General features: G+C 41.3%; 1 protein-coding gene across 1 annotated transcript in view; it reads right to left on the minus strand.

The window, feature by feature from the left end:
• Positions 1 to 7,136: 7,136 nt before the first annotated feature.
• The window catches only part of LOC121321018 (gamma-aminobutyric acid receptor subunit alpha-5-like), a 30,870-nt gene continuing 18,993 nt past the window's right edge, over positions 7,137 to 19,013 (minus strand). The window contains exons 8-10 of the mRNA XM_041259915.1: positions 17,109 to 17,261; positions 10,970 to 11,181; positions 7,137 to 9,779 (exon numbers count right to left, since the gene is read on the minus strand). Coding sequence (XP_041115849.1) covers positions 9,477 to 9,779; positions 10,970 to 11,181; positions 17,109 to 17,261 — 668 coding nt within the window. The 3' untranslated portion in view covers positions 7,137 to 9,476. The remainder of the gene's footprint in view (positions 9,780 to 10,969; positions 11,182 to 17,108; positions 17,262 to 19,013) is intronic.

Here is a 19,013-nt window from a genome sequence, read left to right on the forward strand (position 1 = left end):
TGCCCATTGTCCTGACGGTGAAAGCTGTTGAATACAAGACGAAAGAGCAAATGAAAAATAATAAGCTGCTCGTGTCTGAGTGTATCCTTAGATCTGGGTTGTTACTATCTCGTAGCTCTTGCATACACCGCAACAATCTACATTACAACCAATCGAAACTGTGTCAACCCATGCAACGGTATCACATTTGAACAAAAGCTCAGTTTATCTTTCTGTATTTTGAAATGTGCCAGTATTTCTAAAGCACAGTGTTCAGTTGGATATGTTTCAGTAGCATTGGGTAAATGTTCATGTCTGTGGATTCAGCTGTTACAGCTCAACACGTCAATAAAGAGTGTTCTACAGAACGCCAAGTGGAGGGTGCGGCAGGTTCAGTACCCTGGACAGCGCATCACATGACAATCAGAGAAGCGGTCACAGCACACACAGCTCGGCACAGACATGCATCCTCTAATCAAGAGAGTAGGCTTCCTACAATCACACACTCTTATAGTGTAGTGCACACAGCTGATTACAATCAAGACAGTAGGCTTCCTACATTCACACACCCTTATAGCGTAGTGCACACAGCTAACGAGAACGCAATGCTAGTGTAGCAAGCCCAAACATGCCCGCAGTTTGTGAAATCTTCAAAACCCCAATAAACTGTCGTTCCAGTCAGAGTTTACATCTACAGTAACAAAAGAACATTGAAGACGGCATTATTTTATTCTGCTTAGTGGTTTCCTTAACAGTGAAGCGTATTGACTTAGTTTGCATGTATTGTATGTGATCAAAAGCACAATACGTTGTGGATGTAAAGTTCGGACTTACCAAGATCAGCTTGTGTGCTGGTGTCAAATCGTCTCACTTTAATGAAGCTTCGCAACCGGTGACATGTCCCCCCCCAATCCGGATTAGTTAGTTGGAAGACAGACTGCCCCCGTGTGGCTGTCCTCAGTAATGCAGTGACTGTTACTCAGGTGGACGACCCCCTTTTACCACAGAACGGATCTGTGTCACCGCACACCTGTTTTTCACAAACGCAATTCATCTTCTCCCTGCAAGCGAATCGTTGATTGAAAGGTATTGCCGTAATTGTTTTCTGTCGGTCAATGCTTTTAAGATAGATGTTAAGGTTGAACTTCGGATACAATTTAATAGGGAAACAGTTTGTTAAAAATGAATCTGTTGCGCTGGTTTGAGTTGAATGTATAGCTTTCACACAGCAGTTTTATAATGAAACCAATTGTCCAGATCCGCAGAGTTAAATCCTTTCTGTGCAGTTTTGTGTGATAATGTCTGTATCTAAGTGAATCTGATGTGAAAGAGTAGCCTGCAGTCACATACACAGATGCTGTCTCTGTTTAAGGCAGTGCAGAACAAATTGCAACACAGATGGCTAAAGAATTATCCGATTATCTGATACATTGGACCCGACCTTTGCCAGAAGCAAAACTGTACAGTTTTAATGCGCAGTGTGAAATGACATCTGACAAAACGCTATATTACAGGTACATTATTTTGGGGTTTTCAGACCCCAAAGTTCCGTGGATGGTTTCGCAGCCCCAGCTCTGCAACAATCTACTCAATGTAAATTGAGGCGAGGCAGTTCAAGACTAGTGCTAACCAGGCCTGTGTATCCAGTTGTATAGAGATACAATAGGGAAAGTGTCCCAACATGTCCATTCAGTGTTATATACAGGTACTGAATATACAGTTACATTTTTATACAACCTCAAAGCCCAGCAGCAATGGTACAATACATGACCCTTTTCATTTAGTCTACAGCCACAGTCATTTCTGTGCTAAAGGTTCACTCGTTCACTTTGGAAATACATTCTTCATTGAAATGCAGCAAAACCTCTTTAATTATGGTCTTAGCCTGGTGGAGCATTCATGTCACATTCTAGTTTCAATGATAATAATAAAAGTAACAGTCTTCACTCAACTGTGCATAATAAGGCTGTAATTCTATCAAGGGTTTGCGGTGACATAAATCAGAGAGCGCTACATGTGCTATTATTAAGAACTGGAGTACAAAAATCCACTTGTCTTTTTTGGAGGGTGTAACTGGGTCATTTTCTAGTCATTTAGAGCCTCTGCTTTCTGAGGGCCAGCAGCCTGCGCTGCATAACATCCCAGGGAGGTCATGTGACTGAGCTCATTTCTTACTAAGTTGCTGCTCATTGTTTTTCTGCTTGCTTTATTCTGCTGTTCTACACTGCAGAAAAGAGAAAGAAAGAAGAAAGCCCATCTGATAAGCTGTGTCATTGTTTGCAGTTTGTCTTTGGATATATGAAAAATGGAGCTGCTGCCCTCTATAGTCATTGTTTTGTTATTATGAAGACTGTATTTAAATGTAGACGAAAACATACTCAAAATAATACCACAAGAGATCAGAAAGACACCTAACCTGTGCACTGAATATGTCAATTAACAAATAAACGTGGAACCACGTTACCCTAATTGAAAGCCCAGGCTGTCTATAATATATATATGTCAATTAGGATCATTATATAAAAAAATCTTGCTTTGTAATTGTTAATGGAAGCAAGCGTTTCTATTTTACCAGTGATTGAACAATGGTAGCATGAAAAATCACAGTGGAAGACAGATACACATCAACTGTCATTTTCTAAAAACAAAAAATAAAAATTCTGGGGTCACCAAAGTCTGACCAAGATATAAACACTTATAAAAGGTTACAATCCTTAAAAGGGAAACAGTATATTCAGAGGTCCGCATGCTACCTGCTGTGATAATGGCATAACTATGTTCAGAATGCACTACTATAGATTACAGTGCAGTGCACGTGTTAATAGTAGAAGGCTTATTCTACTACACATGGATTGTACCAGGGATAATAACACAGTTCTGGGCCAGCGTAGAGGCCCTGTACACTGGGATTGTGGGTTTGAACAGCCACACAATCTAAATTGGGGATTGAGCCAGGATCAGAATCACCTATTGTTTAAAACTAATAACCAGATGGTTAAGCCATTTACAACACCTGCACACATAAGTATTGAAACGATTGAAAACGTACATTTTCTCAGGTCTGACCACACTGGTCTCTTCTCCGGCCCTAGCCTTAAAGAATAAGTAAGCAGTGTTCCAAAAAATATAGCGTTCCACATCTCCACGTGGTGTACAGCTGTTTAAATAATGTACCTGTAATATAGCATTCCATGCTCCCACGTGCAGTTGCAACTGTTTAAATAATGTACCTGTAATATAACGGTCCACGTCTGCTACTGTTTAAATAATGTACCTGTAATATAGCGTTCCACGCCCCCACGTACTGTGGTGTTACAAATTTATTACATGACATTATATCGCAAGGTTACCACACGGACATTCACGATGGTGCAAATTTATTACAAATTATATGTTTATCACAAGGACATGACAAATTTATTACATGTTTAAATAATGTATTATATCGAAAGTGCGGGGGTGTCTGCTACAACTGTTTAAATAATGTACCTGTAATATAGCTTTCCACGCCCCCACGTGCTGCTGCTACTGTTTAAATAATGTACCTGTAATATAGCGTTCCACGCCCCCACGTGCTGCTACAACTGTTTAAATAATGTACCTGTAATACAGTGTTCCACGCCCCCACGTGCTGCTGCTACTGTTTAAATAATGTACCTGTAATACAGTGTTCCACGCCCCCACGTGCTGCTGCAACTGTTTAAATAATGTACCTGTAATATAGTGTTCCACGCCCCCACGTGCTGCTGCAACTGTTTAAATAATGTACCTGTAATATAGTTGTGGCAGGCTGGCGAGTGGATAGAGGCCCAGAGACAGACTTCAGTTCAAACAAATATACTTTTATTATAAATAAACACAAAATGAAAGGGCACAAGGGCCAAAACAAAGCAATTTAAACACAAAAAAGATAAAAAGCAAAACTTACAAAAATAACAGTTTCCAGGCTGGGCAATGCCTTCACTGGATTCAAACTTTCTAAACAACCAAAAAAAACCAACCTGCTTCCTCAGCTCCCTCTCCCCCAAATGAGAAGCAGAGGCCTCCTTTTATATCAGGTGGCTGGGCGCTGATTGATCGTTAATCAACCTAATCAACTAATCAACCCCAGCCACCTGAACATAATAAACCCAGGCAGGTAGGGGAAGTTAACCCCATCCCTGCCAATTTAAAGGGTAGAGCTTTGCTCTGCCACCCCATCCCTGCCAATTTAAAGGGTAGAGCTTTGCTCTGCCACAATAGTGTTCCACGCCCCCACGTGCTGCTGCAACTGTTTAAATAATGTACCTGTAATATAGCGTTCCATGTCTGCTACTGTTTAAATAATGTACCTGTAATATAGCGTTCCACACCCCCACATACTGCTACAACTGTTTCAATGGTGTGCCTGTAATATAGCGTTCCACGCCCCCACGTGCTGCTGCTACTGTTTAAATAATGTACCTGTAATATAACGTTCCACATCTACAACTGTACAGTTGTAGGAATACAGTGTTCCTCGTTCCCACGTGTTTAAATACCTGTCATTTTTATTTTCATTGTTAACATCCTGACAACTTTCGACACTTATAACTTTAAAGTCTGTTTCAAAGCTCTTTTAAAAAAGCTGCTCTAGTGCACTGGGTTTTGAGATCTGTCTTCTGAAATCACTGCAGAAAGAGCAATTAAAAAAAAAAAACATGCATAATATGTTGACTTTTCTGTTCTGTACCACAATATGAATCGTTATTGCTGTGTTACCTGTTTGACAATGTGAGCAAAAATCCTTACACTATCAATGCACTATCACCCGATCTGACTAGAATCAGTCGATTCAATGGGACGTTACCAAGGAAAATCATCCTATAGGAATGGGCCAGTGGGTACCTAGTAGCCTCCCAACAGGGAGAGTAAGTCTGGATCAAATGCTTTAATGGGCGTCAGATGTAGTAGCCACTAGAGGGTGCTAATGAAGTGGTGTATAAATAATAGTAACAGTTACTTTAATGGTGACGCAGTTAGGTTTAGGGGTAGAGATTAGGGTTAGGGTTAGGGGTAGTGTTAGGGGTAGGTGGTAGATTTAGGGATTAGGAGCCTGCTAGGTACATACTGGCCCATTCCTATGGGATGATTTTCCTTGATTACATCCCATTTAATCGACGGAGTCTAAATGTTTGGAAGTTGGCTCTTTTGTGCAAAAACGTTCTTATAAATTATTTATTTGGATTGGATAAAGTATAAACACCTGCCATCTGAAGCACACACTTTTGTGATTCATGCTTTTGTTATGCAAATAGAGTTCTTTCTGTAATATATAACAGCAGCATCTACCGATTGCAAGTCAGTTTCACAGCAGATCTGACAGGCAGTAGATATCAGAAGCTCAGCTGACAGTGGCTTCCATTTCCAAGGCTGCCCAAATTCACAAAATCACAGGGAACAGTTTTTAAAACATTTTGAGCCATTCTGAAAACAGACTGCTGCAACTTCCAGGAAGGAATGAAAGGCTTTAATAAAAATGAATGCTCCTGGTGCAGCCCAGCTTTACCTAGCAGACACACTCAGTTAGTCCTGGCTGTCTGCACTGGACCTCCACCCTATTTGTGTGCGTAGCTTTGCTTGTAGCTTCTGTAAGTGAAATGCAATCACATCATTGTCAGCCTATAACCTGAGCATTGCTAGAGGAAATGATGGTAATATGAGGCCCCTGGTTCAAAAGCAAATCCCATTTCTACTGATTTCATCTCAACCTATCCCTGGAGATGCTTGGACTTTCTGATTTCATCTCAACCTATCCCTGGAGATGCTTGGACTTTCTGATTTCATCTCAACCTATCCCTGGAGATGCTTGGACTTGCTAATTTCATCTCAACCTATCCCTGGACATGCTTGGACTTGCTGATTTCATCTCAACCTATCCCTGGACAAGCTTGGACTTTCTGATTTCATCTCAACCTATCCCTGGAGATGCTTGGACTTGCTGATTTCATCTCAACCTATCCCTGGAGATGCTTGGACTTTCTGATTTCATCTCAACCTATCCCTGGAGATGCTTGGACTTTCTGATTTCATCTCTACCTATCCCTGGACATGCTTGGACTTGCTGGATTGTTTTTCTGTTACAGTCCAAACATTTGTACTGATGCTTATTCCACATACAGTGATGATGGCAGAATTCCTGATGTGACACATGATGGCTGTGGATCATTTTATCTGAATGGTCACTCCTGTGGCTTGTTGAGTCATCCAGAACACAGCAGCAATCTGGAAGATGGATCAGTAAACATGCAATGTCAGTGAAGAACTCATGGAGGTTCACACAGAGAACTTTTCTGTAATGAATTCCTTACAGTAGTGCCCATGGAGAAACTATTAAAGACTGGCTGCAAATCCAGACTTTATGTCTCCATTATGTAAGCAGGGCATCCCAAAATCCTTTTCACCAATGCATGTTCCACAAATGGTCACCATGAGGAAAGATTACAGGATTCCAAACCAAGAGCTATTACTTTTAAAACAGGATACAACAGGAGTCTTTTCCTCCCATTGCATCAGGAATCTACACGTGGGCACACCATAGTAAACCAAACAGCCACTAATGCAGACACCGGTACTCTCTTTGAAAAGAAATCGAAGAGAAACTTCTCCAATCCTCCTGTGGCTGTAATGGTTTTGTGTCCATCATCTTCCTTTGAAAGCGAATGCAGAATTAAGTCCTAGTGATCTATATGTAAGTGACACATGAAGGCTTTTACCAGGCTGACAATGAAAAGCTATGAGCTCAAAAGTTCTCTCAGTAGTTCCATTCTTTCATAATGTAAGGAAGGAGCCCCTCCATGTGCATTGAGGTACAGCAATATAATATTAAAATTGCCACCTTAAGATTCTGATTACTTAAACGTCAGAAACAACAGGCAGTGCAGGAAACTGCTTCCAATGATACAAATATATATTACAGCACATCGATTCCATGAAGATGATTGCAGATTCCTTGCTTGGCATTGCACACAGACACGCATACTCTATAAGACCAGCTGAAGAGCAGCAACTCTGTAATTTGGCTCATCTCCATTGTTCACCACTGTGGAGAGCTGCTTTGTGAATATGGTCCTGTCTGTCTTTATAAAAACCAGGATAAAATGTCTTATTCACACAAACAAATGTACCAGGCATTTATTTATTGCTTTAGTAACATTATGCTAAGAACTGGACCTGAACATTGATGTGTTGAACATAAACAATGCAGTAAAGGGTCTTAATGTGCCCTCCAAATCAGTACATTTACATTTCTAGTTTCATGTTTTCTACTCTAATCACCATTAGGTGGTACAGTATAACCTCCCCCCAATGCAGACACCTGAAGCAGATGCACAAAGGTAACTAGCTGCTCGATTAACATTACCGAGAGGAGAGCAAGGTGTGTTTCTTGTTCAAATAGGATCATAATAAATACATTAAAAACAAACCCACCTCCGCAGTCAAGCCTAATTTGGCAGCGCTAATGAGTGTCGTTATGGGTAATATAAGCAGATGCAGCAGATGTTTTGTAGCAGAGGTGTACTGCAGAACTGGATTTTCACCATGTTTAAATAATTAAACACAAATCAGAATATTAAGCTTATCATTGTTTGTTCCTCTTACTTAATCACTGTACAGTTAGAATGTGGAACAGAGAATGACCTAGAAGTAGAAGCTGTCATTTTCAGGTTTAGCTTTTTCCCTGACATGAACACTGAATATTCTTTCTGTATACTTTTACAAAAACATGATCCTGATCACTACTGAAAATAACAGCCATGATTGTATAAAAGCTACACAACACGAATGGAAGGTTACATCAGGTTTTTAGAAAAGTGGCTTCAATCAGAACTCCTGACTGTAAGGGCCTCATTCTGTTCCATCGGTTCTATAAACGAGGGAGAATTACAATATGAGATGTGATGTGTGGGGTCTCTCCTTTCTCCCGAACACAAGTTTCTAAATGAAAATACACATGCCGGTGATAACTTACCAGTGGTTATTAAAAGGAAGGGAATTTGTTAGCAAGTACGTGACTTAAGAGTGTTTAACACAGTGTCCCTGAACCTCCGTTTGAATAATGATTACACAGAAAACTATTTCAAACCTAGACCCCACAAAGCAGAGGGGTGATCGGGCATCAGCCTTCACAAGCGTCAGATCCAGTGTTAGCTACAAACGATTCAAACCTAGACCCCACAAAGCAGAGGGGTGATCGGGAATCAGCCTTCACAAGCGTCAGATCCAGTGTTAGCTACAAACGATTCAAACTTAGACCCCACAAAGCAGAGGGGTGATCGGGAATCAGCCTTCACAAGCGTCAGATCCAGTGTTAGCTACAAACGATTCAAACTTAGACCCCACAAAGCAGAGGGGTGATCGGGCATCAGCCTTCACAAGCGTCAGATCCAGTGTTAGCTACAAACGATTCAAACCTAGACCCCACAAAGCAGAGGGGTGATCGGGAATCAGCCTTCACAAGCGTCAGATCCAGTGTTAGCTACAAACGATTCAAACTTAGACCCCACAAAGCAGAGGGATGATCGGGCATCAGCCTTCACAAGCGTCAGATCCAGTGTTAGCTACAAACGATTCAAACCTAGACCCCACAAAGCAGAGGGATGATCGGGCATCAGCTTTCACAAGCGTCAGATCCAGCTACAAAGGGTTCAAACTCCTGTGCAGGTGCTTTGTTTTACTGCTGCATGTTTCCCGTGATTTGTTTCCACCAGCTCCTTTCTTATTAGACAGTTCCATTCGAATGCTGACTTACGATGCCTAGATCTACAAAACTGACAGTCTCTCAACTAACAGAAAAAACGTTTGACTTTTTAAACAACAATCCTCCTTTAAAGGTGTGACTAAAATAAACAGAATAAACAGCTGCTGGTGACTTTGCATACTGGTTTACATAGATCTTATTGTGCAAAACAATATTCAATATTCAAGACATTGCCTTGCTCGCATTAGAATATCTTTTCTGGAACATCCATTGACTCTATTTGTAAATTATACATTGATACATAAAAGTATAAATGTTTTTATTCCAGCACTTCATGATGAGATGCATGGATTGTAATCAGCAATGCTCCAGTGTATTTTGTTTTGTTTATTCCGATGTAGCCAGACAGTATTTATGATTTGATCATCTCATGTCAAACTTGTTTTTAATGCAAAATGCTTTATAATGTTATTTACACTGGGACCATGTGTACTATCTATTTGTTTCTAGTTTGCAAAGATAGAAATGCTTGCTGCTTGGAATAAATGCAACATTCTTTATGAAATCTTGGTGGACTTCATTAGAAATAGTCAAGGCAAAGATGGCAATATTATCTCAAGAGAGTATTGAACATGCAACACATGAAAAAGGTTCTCAAAACTTCAGCTAATAGCACTGCTTATGCAAGTCAGTGCTTCATATCATCCTCTATGGCAATCCTTCTATTTCTTACAATATGGCAAGTGTGTAGACAAGAGTACAGTGCTGTTGAAGCAGCTCATTTGGGAGTTAAGGCTCCCCTTATTACTGGCTCTCTGTTCAGATACGTGGCCCAGTAGACTAGGTTGAAAGTCCCAAAAAGCACTGGGAACACGATCCTGGACATGTTATCGATCCTGCTGATGCTGTTGTAAGTCTTTTCAGCCTCCGGAGGCTTTGCTTCTGTGGGTTTCATCTGCACTGAGGTGCTGTTGGAAATGGTGGAAAGGACCGATTCCTTCATGATGTTCGCTGTGTTGTTCACTCCCACAGCCATGCAGGCGTTGTTCGCTTTCTTTGTTAGTGCCATGGGAGGCTTTTTCTAGAAGCAAGGGAAAATGTATATCAGAACATTGTAGAGCCTTGCAATAGTCTTACTGGGAACAGATGCATCATTCATATCCCACAAATACAGTATTACCCTAAGCCTTGATGAATAGAGAATGCAGTGTTGTTCCCTCCACTAAGGAAGCAGATTACACGACCTTTCTTCCAGTCTGATGTTGTACCTACACACTACCTGCTCCACTCATACTAGATAGAGATGACAAGTATTCATCCTTCAAGAACCATTATCTATGTAGTGCTTTTGGTAACATCCTGTATCATGATACACAAACTCAATATAATTTAGAGGGATCACCATTCATACATCATCAGAATATTCAGAGATATTAATCCTGTGTAGGTAACACTTTACATTAATTGTGTATTTACATAGGCGTTAATTGTACACATAGTAATTGTGTGCAAGTACACATGTATTTACACGCAATTACATGCTATTATGCATAGTTACAATGTACTTAATGTGCACATTTTGTGTATGCTATAACCCTAATCTTATCCCTAACTCTAACTTTACCTCTAACTCTAACCCTAACTCTAACTCTAACTCTATCCCTAACCCTAAACCTAACCCTGTCCCTAACCGTAACCCTAACTCTACCCCTAACCCTGTCCTGAACCCTAAATCTAACTCTAACTCTATCCCTACCTCTAACCCTAACTCTATCCCTAACCCTAACTCTAACACTATCCCTAACCCTAACCCTAACTCTAACCCTAACCATAATTCTAACCCTATCCCTAACTCTGACTCTATCCCTAACCCTAACTCTAACCCTAGCCAAAACTCTAACCCTAGCCCTAGCTCTAACCCTAACCCTAACTCTATCCCTAACTCTAACCCTAACCCTAACTTTATCCCTAACTCTAACCCTAACTCTTTTCTGATACAAGTATGTACTTATGTAAGTGCACATGTATTTACAAAACAACAGTAATTCGAGACCCTTAATGTAAAGTGTTACCCTGTGTATACAAACACTCAGTAACACACACATTTCCAGTATGCAGAATCAATGCTAGGCCTGTATTGATCAAACTCCCATTTTTCCATTCCAGGATTTGGGTGCTTTCTGTCATTTTCTATACACTGAGAGGGCTTGCCTTTTCAGAGCAGTGAATGTACAGTACACACTGATATGAATGGAGAAGATTTGCACATACCTTGGTTTGATGGGCTTCGAGCGCTTTTTTGCCGTCCCATGCCCAGCTTCGTTTGGTGAAATAATTTACAGTGGCAAATTCTATTAGTGCGGAGAAGACAAATGCATAGCACACTGCTATAAACCAGTCCATTGCTGTAGCATACGCCACTTTGGGCAAAGAGTTGCGAGCACTGATGCTTAACGTTGTCATTGTCAGCACTGTGGTGACACCTGCATGAAAAACACAACAAAAAAAAGAGATTCCGTCACAGAGGTAAGCAGACATTATCCTCAATGAGAATGAACATTTACATATTTATACTGGAAATGCCATCAGCAGAGACACAGTGATACACACACAGTCTGATTTACATATTTATAAAGAAATGCCATCAGCAGAGACACAGTGATACACACACAGTCTGATTTACATATTTATACTGGAAATGCCATCAGCAGAGACACAGTGATACACACACAGTCTGATCCATTTAAACAGATTCACAATGATCTTGCTTGGCATTTCCTCCCACACTTCAGCTACTCTTATTTCTATCTTGAAATGGACAGAGAGAAAACAATGGTCCGAAACATCAACAACCATCCGAAACATCAACAACCATCCGAAACATCAACAACTGTCCGAAACGTCAACAACCGTCTGAAACATCAACAACCGTCCAAAACATAAGCAACCGTCTGAAACATCAACAACCTTCCGAAACACCAACAACCGTCTGAAACATCAACAACGGTCTGAAACACCAACAACCGTCCGAAACATCAACAACCGTCCGAAACACCAACAACCGTCGGAAACATCAACAACCATCTGAAACATCAACAACCGTCCAAAACATCAACAACCGCCCGAAACACCAACAACCGTCCGAAACATCAACAACCATCTGAAACATCAACAACCGTCTAAAACATCAACAACCGTCCGAAATGTCAACAACCGTCCAAAACACCAACAACCGTCCAAAACATCAACAACCATCTGAAACATCAACAACCGTCTGAAACATCAACAACCGTCCGAAATGTCAACAACCGTCCAAAACATCCAAAACCATCTGAAACACCAACAACCGTCCGAAACACCAACAACCATCCGAAACATCAACAACCGTCTGAAACATCAACAACCATCCGAAACATCAACAACCATCCAAAACATCAATAACCGTCTGAAACACCAACAACCATCCGAAACACCAACAACCGTCCGAAACACCAACAACCGTCTGAAACATCAACAACCGTCCGAAACATCAACAACTGTCCAAGACATCAACAACCGTCCGAAACACCAACAACCGTCCGAAACATCAACAACCATCCGAAACATCAACAACTGTCCGAAACGTCAACAACCGTCTGAAACATCAACAACCGTCCGAAACATAAGCAACCGTCCGAAACATCAACAACCGTCCGAAACACCAACAACCGTCCGAAACATCAACAACCGTCTGAAACATCAACAACCATCTGAAACATCAACAACCGTCTGAAACATCAACAACCGTCCGAAACATCAACAACCGTCCGAAACATCAACAACCGTCCGAAACACCAACAACCGTCCGAAACATCAACAACCATCCGAAACATCAACAACCGTCTGAAACATCAACAACCGTCCAAAACATCAACAACCGTCCGAAACGTCAACAACCGTCCAAAACACCAACAACCGTCCAAAACATCAACAACCATCTGAAACATCAACAACCGTCTGAAACATCAACAACCGTCCGAAATGTCAACAACCGTCCAAAACATCCAAAACCATCTGAAACACCAACAACCGTCCGAAACGCCAACAACCGTCTGAAATATCAACAACCGTCCGAAACACCAACAACCATCCGAAACATCAACAACCGTCTGAAAAATCAACAACCATCCGAAACATCAACAACCATCCAAAACATCAATAACCGTCTGAAACACCAACAACCATCCGAAACACCAACAACCGTCCGAAACACCAACAACCGTCTGAAACATCAACAACCGTCCGAAATGTCAACAACCGTCCGAAACATCAACAACCGTCCAAGACATCAACAATCGTCCGAAACACCAACAACCGTCCAAAACATCAATAACCGTCTGAAACACCAACAACCATCCGAAACACCAACAACCGTCCGAAACACCAACAACCATCTGAAACGTCAACAACCGTCCGAAACACCAACAACCATCCGAAACATCAACAACCGTCTGAAACATCAACAACCATCCGAAACATCAACAACCATCCAAAACATCAATAACCGTCTGAAACACCAACAACCATCCGAAACACCAACAACCGTCCGAAACATCAACAACCGTCTGAAACATCAACAACCATCCGAAACATCAACAACCATCAGAAACATCAAAAACCATCTGAAACACCAACAACCGTCCGAAACGTCAACAACCGTCTGAAACATCAACAACCGTCCAAAATGTCAACAACCGTCCGAAACATCAACAACCGCCCGAAACACCAACAACCATCCGAAACACCAACAACAACTGTCCGAAACATCAACAACCATCCAAAACATCAACAACCGTCCGAAATGTCAACAACCGTCCGAAACATCAACAACCATCTGAAACATCAACAACCGTCTGAAACATCAACAACCATCTGAAACATCAACAACCGGCCGAAACATCAACAACCGTCTGAAACATCAACAACCATCTGAAACATCAACAACCGTCCGAAATGTCAACAACCGTCCGAAACATCAACAACCATCTGAAACATCAACAACCGTCTGAAACATCAACAACCGTCCGAAACACCAACAACCGTCCGAAACATCAACAACCGTCTGAAACATCAACAACCGTCTGAAACATCAACAACCGCCCGAAACACCAACAACCGTCCGAAACGCCAACAACCGTCTGAAACGTCAACAACCATCCGAAACATCAACAACCATCTGAAACACCAACAACTGTCTGAAACACCAACAACCATCCGAAACATCAACAACCATCCAAAACGTCAACAACAGTCCAAAACACCAACAACCATCTGAAACGACAACAACCATCCGAAACATCAACAACCGTCTGAAACACCAACAACCGTCTGAAACACCAACAACTGTCCGAAACATCAACAACCATCCGAAAGATCAAAAACCGTCTGAAACGTCAACAACGGTCTGAAACACCAACAACCGTCCGAAACATCAACAACCGTCCGAAACACCAACAACCGTCGGAAACATCAACAACCATCTGAAACATCAACAACCGTCCAAAACATCAACAACCGCCCGAAACACCAACAACCGTCCGAAACATCAACAACCATCTGAAACATCAACAACCGTCTGAAATATCAACAACCGTCCGAAATGTCAACAACCGTCCAAAACACCAACAACCGTCCAAAACATCAACAACCATCTGAAACATCAACAACCGTCTGAAACATCAACAACCGTCCGAAATGTCAACAACCGTCCGAAACATCAAAAACCATCTGAAACACCAACAACCGTCCGAAACGTCAACAACCGTCTGAAACATCAACAACCGTCCGAAATGTCAACAACCGTCTGAAACGCCAACCACCATCCAAAACATCAATAACCGTCTGAAACACCAACAACCATCCGAAACACCAACAACCGTCCGAAACGTCAACAACCGTCTGAAACATCAACAACCGTCAGAAACATCAACAACCGTCCGAAACACCAACAACCGTCCGAAACACCAACAACCATCTGAAACGTCAACAACCGTCCGAAACACCAACAACCATCCGAAACATCAACAACCGTCTGAAACATCAACAACCATCCGAAACATCAACAACCATCTGAAACATCAACAACCGTCCGAAATGTCAACAACCGTCCAAAACACCAACAACCGTCCGAAACATCAACAACCATCCGAAACATCAACAACCGTCTGAAACGCCAACAACCGTCTGAAACACCAACAACCGTCCGAAACATCAACAACCATCTGAAACATCAACAACCGTCTGAAACACCAACAACCGTCCGAAACATCAACAACAGTCCGAAACACCAACAACCATCCGAAACATCAACAACCATCCGAAACACCAACAACCGTCCGAAACATCAACAACCGTCCGAAACACCAACAACCATCCAAAACACCAACAACCGTCCGAAACACCAACAACCGTCTGAAACATCAACAACCGTCTGAAACATCAACAACCGTCCGAAACACCAACAACAACCTTCCGAAACACCAACAACCATCTGAAACATCAACAACCGTCTGAAACACCAACAACAACTGTCCGAAACATCAACAACCATCCGAAACATCAAAAACCGTCTGAAACGTCAACAACGCTCTGAAACACCAACAACCGTCCGAAACATCAACAACCGTCCGAAACATCAACAACCGTCCGAAACATCAACAACCATCTGAAACATCAACAACTGTCTGAAACGCCAACAACCGTCCGAAACGTCAACAACCGTCCGTTCTGCGAAAGCAAACCCCAGGACACTCGTGTCAATAAAGGTCCTTGTTTCTGCTTACCCCACTCCAACAATTAGGAAAGCACATTTGTTTGTCCTGCAATTAAAAGCACTCATTAATGCTGCAAGTTCCAGATGTGAGCAAGAGGCTTCTTTCATCTCCTGCATTGCACGTGGCTCCCTTTCATCACACACAGGGATTATTTACATGCCTTATTGAGGACTCCTCAGCTGAACAGTTAGGGAGTGTCATGTGAGGACACACATGCAACACTATGCTTGTCTGAAACAGGCAGGTGCTGAACTCATGTCTGTAAACAATGGTTAGTAAAAGCAAATATTTGTACTGCACAGTATGAAGATCCGAAGGTTCACTGATCATTGTCTGGGTGATGCAACTATCCTCATTAAGCTGATTTTATAATTTGTTCATGAATAAATCATGTTCAGAATGTGCAGAAAGTCATTTCTATTTTATAAAAGCACGCATCTTGTAGCTGAGTGTAAACAACAGCATGTACAGTGCAATTCCACTTGGGGATTTGAATTGATGCTGGGTTCCCAGGGACTGGATATTAAATATTCAAACTAAAGACACACACACAGACAGCTCTGGCCAAAAGATCTGCATCACCCTCTATATAGAATGAACTCATTTTGCTTTGTAAAGTCCACTGAAAGCTGTTGATTAATGTTACGTTAACATATTGAATTACACATCCTCTATATAGAATGAACTCATTTTGCTTTGTAAAGTCCAATGAAAGCTGTTGAATGATGTTACGTTAACATATTGAATTAAATATCACTTTGTACTTTTCCATGTAATAAATGACAAGCTGATATTTCATTGTGCTTTCAATGAGTGTATAAGGGCATATATACTGTGCATATATGGCTGGTAGTTACATTACTGTAGCGCCAAGGGGGGCACTGGATTATGTGGACTATTTGACCTCTCTACAGCACTCCCTTAATGAACAGCATCGGCAGGGTTTTGTGTAGGGTCAGGATAATGCTATGTGGAGATTGCGAATGACTGCCGGCTGAAGGGTCTGGGCTTAGGAAAGCTTTCTTTCAACGTTCAAACCTCAGTTTAGTTTAGAAATCTTTTAAGTCCCCTTCTCTTTTTAATAGAGAGGCATATTTACATGTGTGCATTGTTGTATAGGGAACAGGCATTGCTGTTTGAGTCCTGTTGTAATGCATACTAAAAGCTGAGAGTTAGGCAAGGCTGTACTAATAATCCAGTACACAGTCAGCATGTGCCTATGTAACAGGACAGTGTCGTGTGATGAGGCTGCCGTGAGGTGAGGTGGGGGTCAAAACTCTAGACGACAATGCAGCGAGGCTGGCTCTTCTGCATAGTGGTTTAATTGCTCATTTATCTTGATTACTACTGAAGCTAGCATTTTCATCTAAATGTTGATCAAAATACATATGTTTGAAGGAAAATAGTTGCCAAACAAACTGCCATTAATAATAATAATAATAATAATAATAATAATAATAATAATAATAATAATAATAATAATAATAATAATAGATTGATGTCTGGTAGCATTGCTGCTACTAAATGTGTTGGGTTGTTACATGCTTTTTTGTTCTTGTTGTTGTTGAAATGCTTCATGAAACATAATCCATACTTACCAAACACAGTCCTTGCAGGCACTGACTCTCTGTTTAACCAGAACGACACCTGAGACAGGATAACCGTCATAATGCACGGGAGGTAGGTCTGGATTACAAAGTACCCGATTTTTCTCTTCAGGTGAAAATGTGCCGTCATTACAGTATATTGTCCTGTAGACACAACGAGAAAGAGTGTTTAAGATTGTACAGTGCCGCTGTTACAGCAGATGCGAACAGCACAGGGGGTGGAGTCGGGTCAAAGGCGAGTTGCTATATTTAACAAAGACAAGTTCATTGCGTTCTTTAGGGATTTTAAAATCTGCCAGGGCGCCTTCTGGAACAACGTTTATTTATTTATTTGTTTGTTTGTTTGTTTATTTATTTTTTCAAATACTCGCTGATGACAATGTGTCTTTCAGCATGTTTGTGTCATCTGAAACTTTGAACTCGATTGCTGCTCTCAGTCAGATATTCTCACGTTATCTAACGTTCATTTTAAATGCATGTGCTGTATGAGACTAGAACTAACTACAGACTATACACTTTTGATACACATATTGATTGGTGTGTTCGTTTTGACTGCATTGGAAAATAACAACGCGCTAATGTTAACAAGTCAAAATATGTTTATTTGGGTCTTTTAACAATCCCTTCTAGCTGCACGGAACCGAGTCTGTTAAACAGCCAATCTGCTCATGACTGCTGCTTTCTCTTGACAAAATCGGATTTTTGTATCTCACTAATCCGTAGTCTCAATCTGCATCCTCTATTTGAGACCCGCGTCAGAGAGCTGCCTACACCTCCTGGCGAGATTCATTAAGAGACATGCAATATTGACGTTAAAAAACGGTAATTAATAGCTTAGATCAAATGAACTACGCGGAAAGAGATTTACCAGATCCAGAACAAACTTTCCGATTCCTCAGCGGCGGCCGCCCATCCACAATGACACCACTGCGCGGGTCCTTTTCCAGGCGCACCAAAGACTGATAGCGCCGACCCTCCTTCACATTTGGAAGGGATACTGGGAGTATAATTTTGGATTGTTCGTGTTTTTTTTTTTTTTTTTTTTTTTTTTTTTTTTTTTTATGTGGTTTTAAATGGATTGAAAATGTTCACTGTCTGGATATTTCTGTTAAAATTCGTATATGTTTATGGGGAATTACCATTTATTGCGGACAACAGCGCAGCCATGTTGGTCAACTGGTAAGTAGGTTTTATCTTATCATATGCTGTATTTAAATAGATTGGGAATGAGAAGAAACCCTTGATACTTTCGGAATGATGCGTTTCTGAAGTGCACCGCCCTGAAGCATACTGCCGGCACACTCTGAATACCCTGTCTCTTCTCAACTACAATGAGGTGTTGACTGCACGACTGAAGCGAGGCTCTGTAGAGCAGGGAATTATTGTGTGCGTTTTCAGTTTATTTAGCGATTGAGTTTCATTTTTATGAAATCGAAATGAGCTCTTTAATTCATTCAAGTAGCCTAGAGTTGTTCATTTTATTTTGTATTATTATTTTGCCTTTAAGTACATCATTTAGCCTCGCCGTCCCTACACCCATCTCCGCTTTAATCCTCCCGAAAGGGTAAAGCGGTTTACGTTTAGATTAGCCCTGCTAATTTCAGAACCTGCGGGCTGGAGATCCCATCAGAGGTTAGGATTAGTGTGTAAAGGTTCTGATTGAGCACGACCCCGTCCTGCACTGGAGGAAATGCCTCTCTACTGTTCTTTCGACAGCTGGTACATGTTCTGTGCTCATGAACACGTTTTCAGTGTATTTTATATACCCTGAACACATCACATGTTTTGTTTTAGACATTAATCTTCGAGGCTATTAGCAGAACCCCATATCTTTCGTCACCATTCCACCCAGAGATATAAGAAGGTATTACTGCTTTATGTAACTGGATTAAGCAG

Source organism: Polyodon spathula, chromosome 9 (genome assembly GCF_017654505.1).
Source record: "Polyodon spathula isolate WHYD16114869_AA chromosome 9, ASM1765450v1, whole genome shotgun sequence".
NCBI lineage: Eukaryota > Metazoa > Chordata > Actinopteri > Acipenseriformes > Polyodontidae > Polyodon > Polyodon spathula.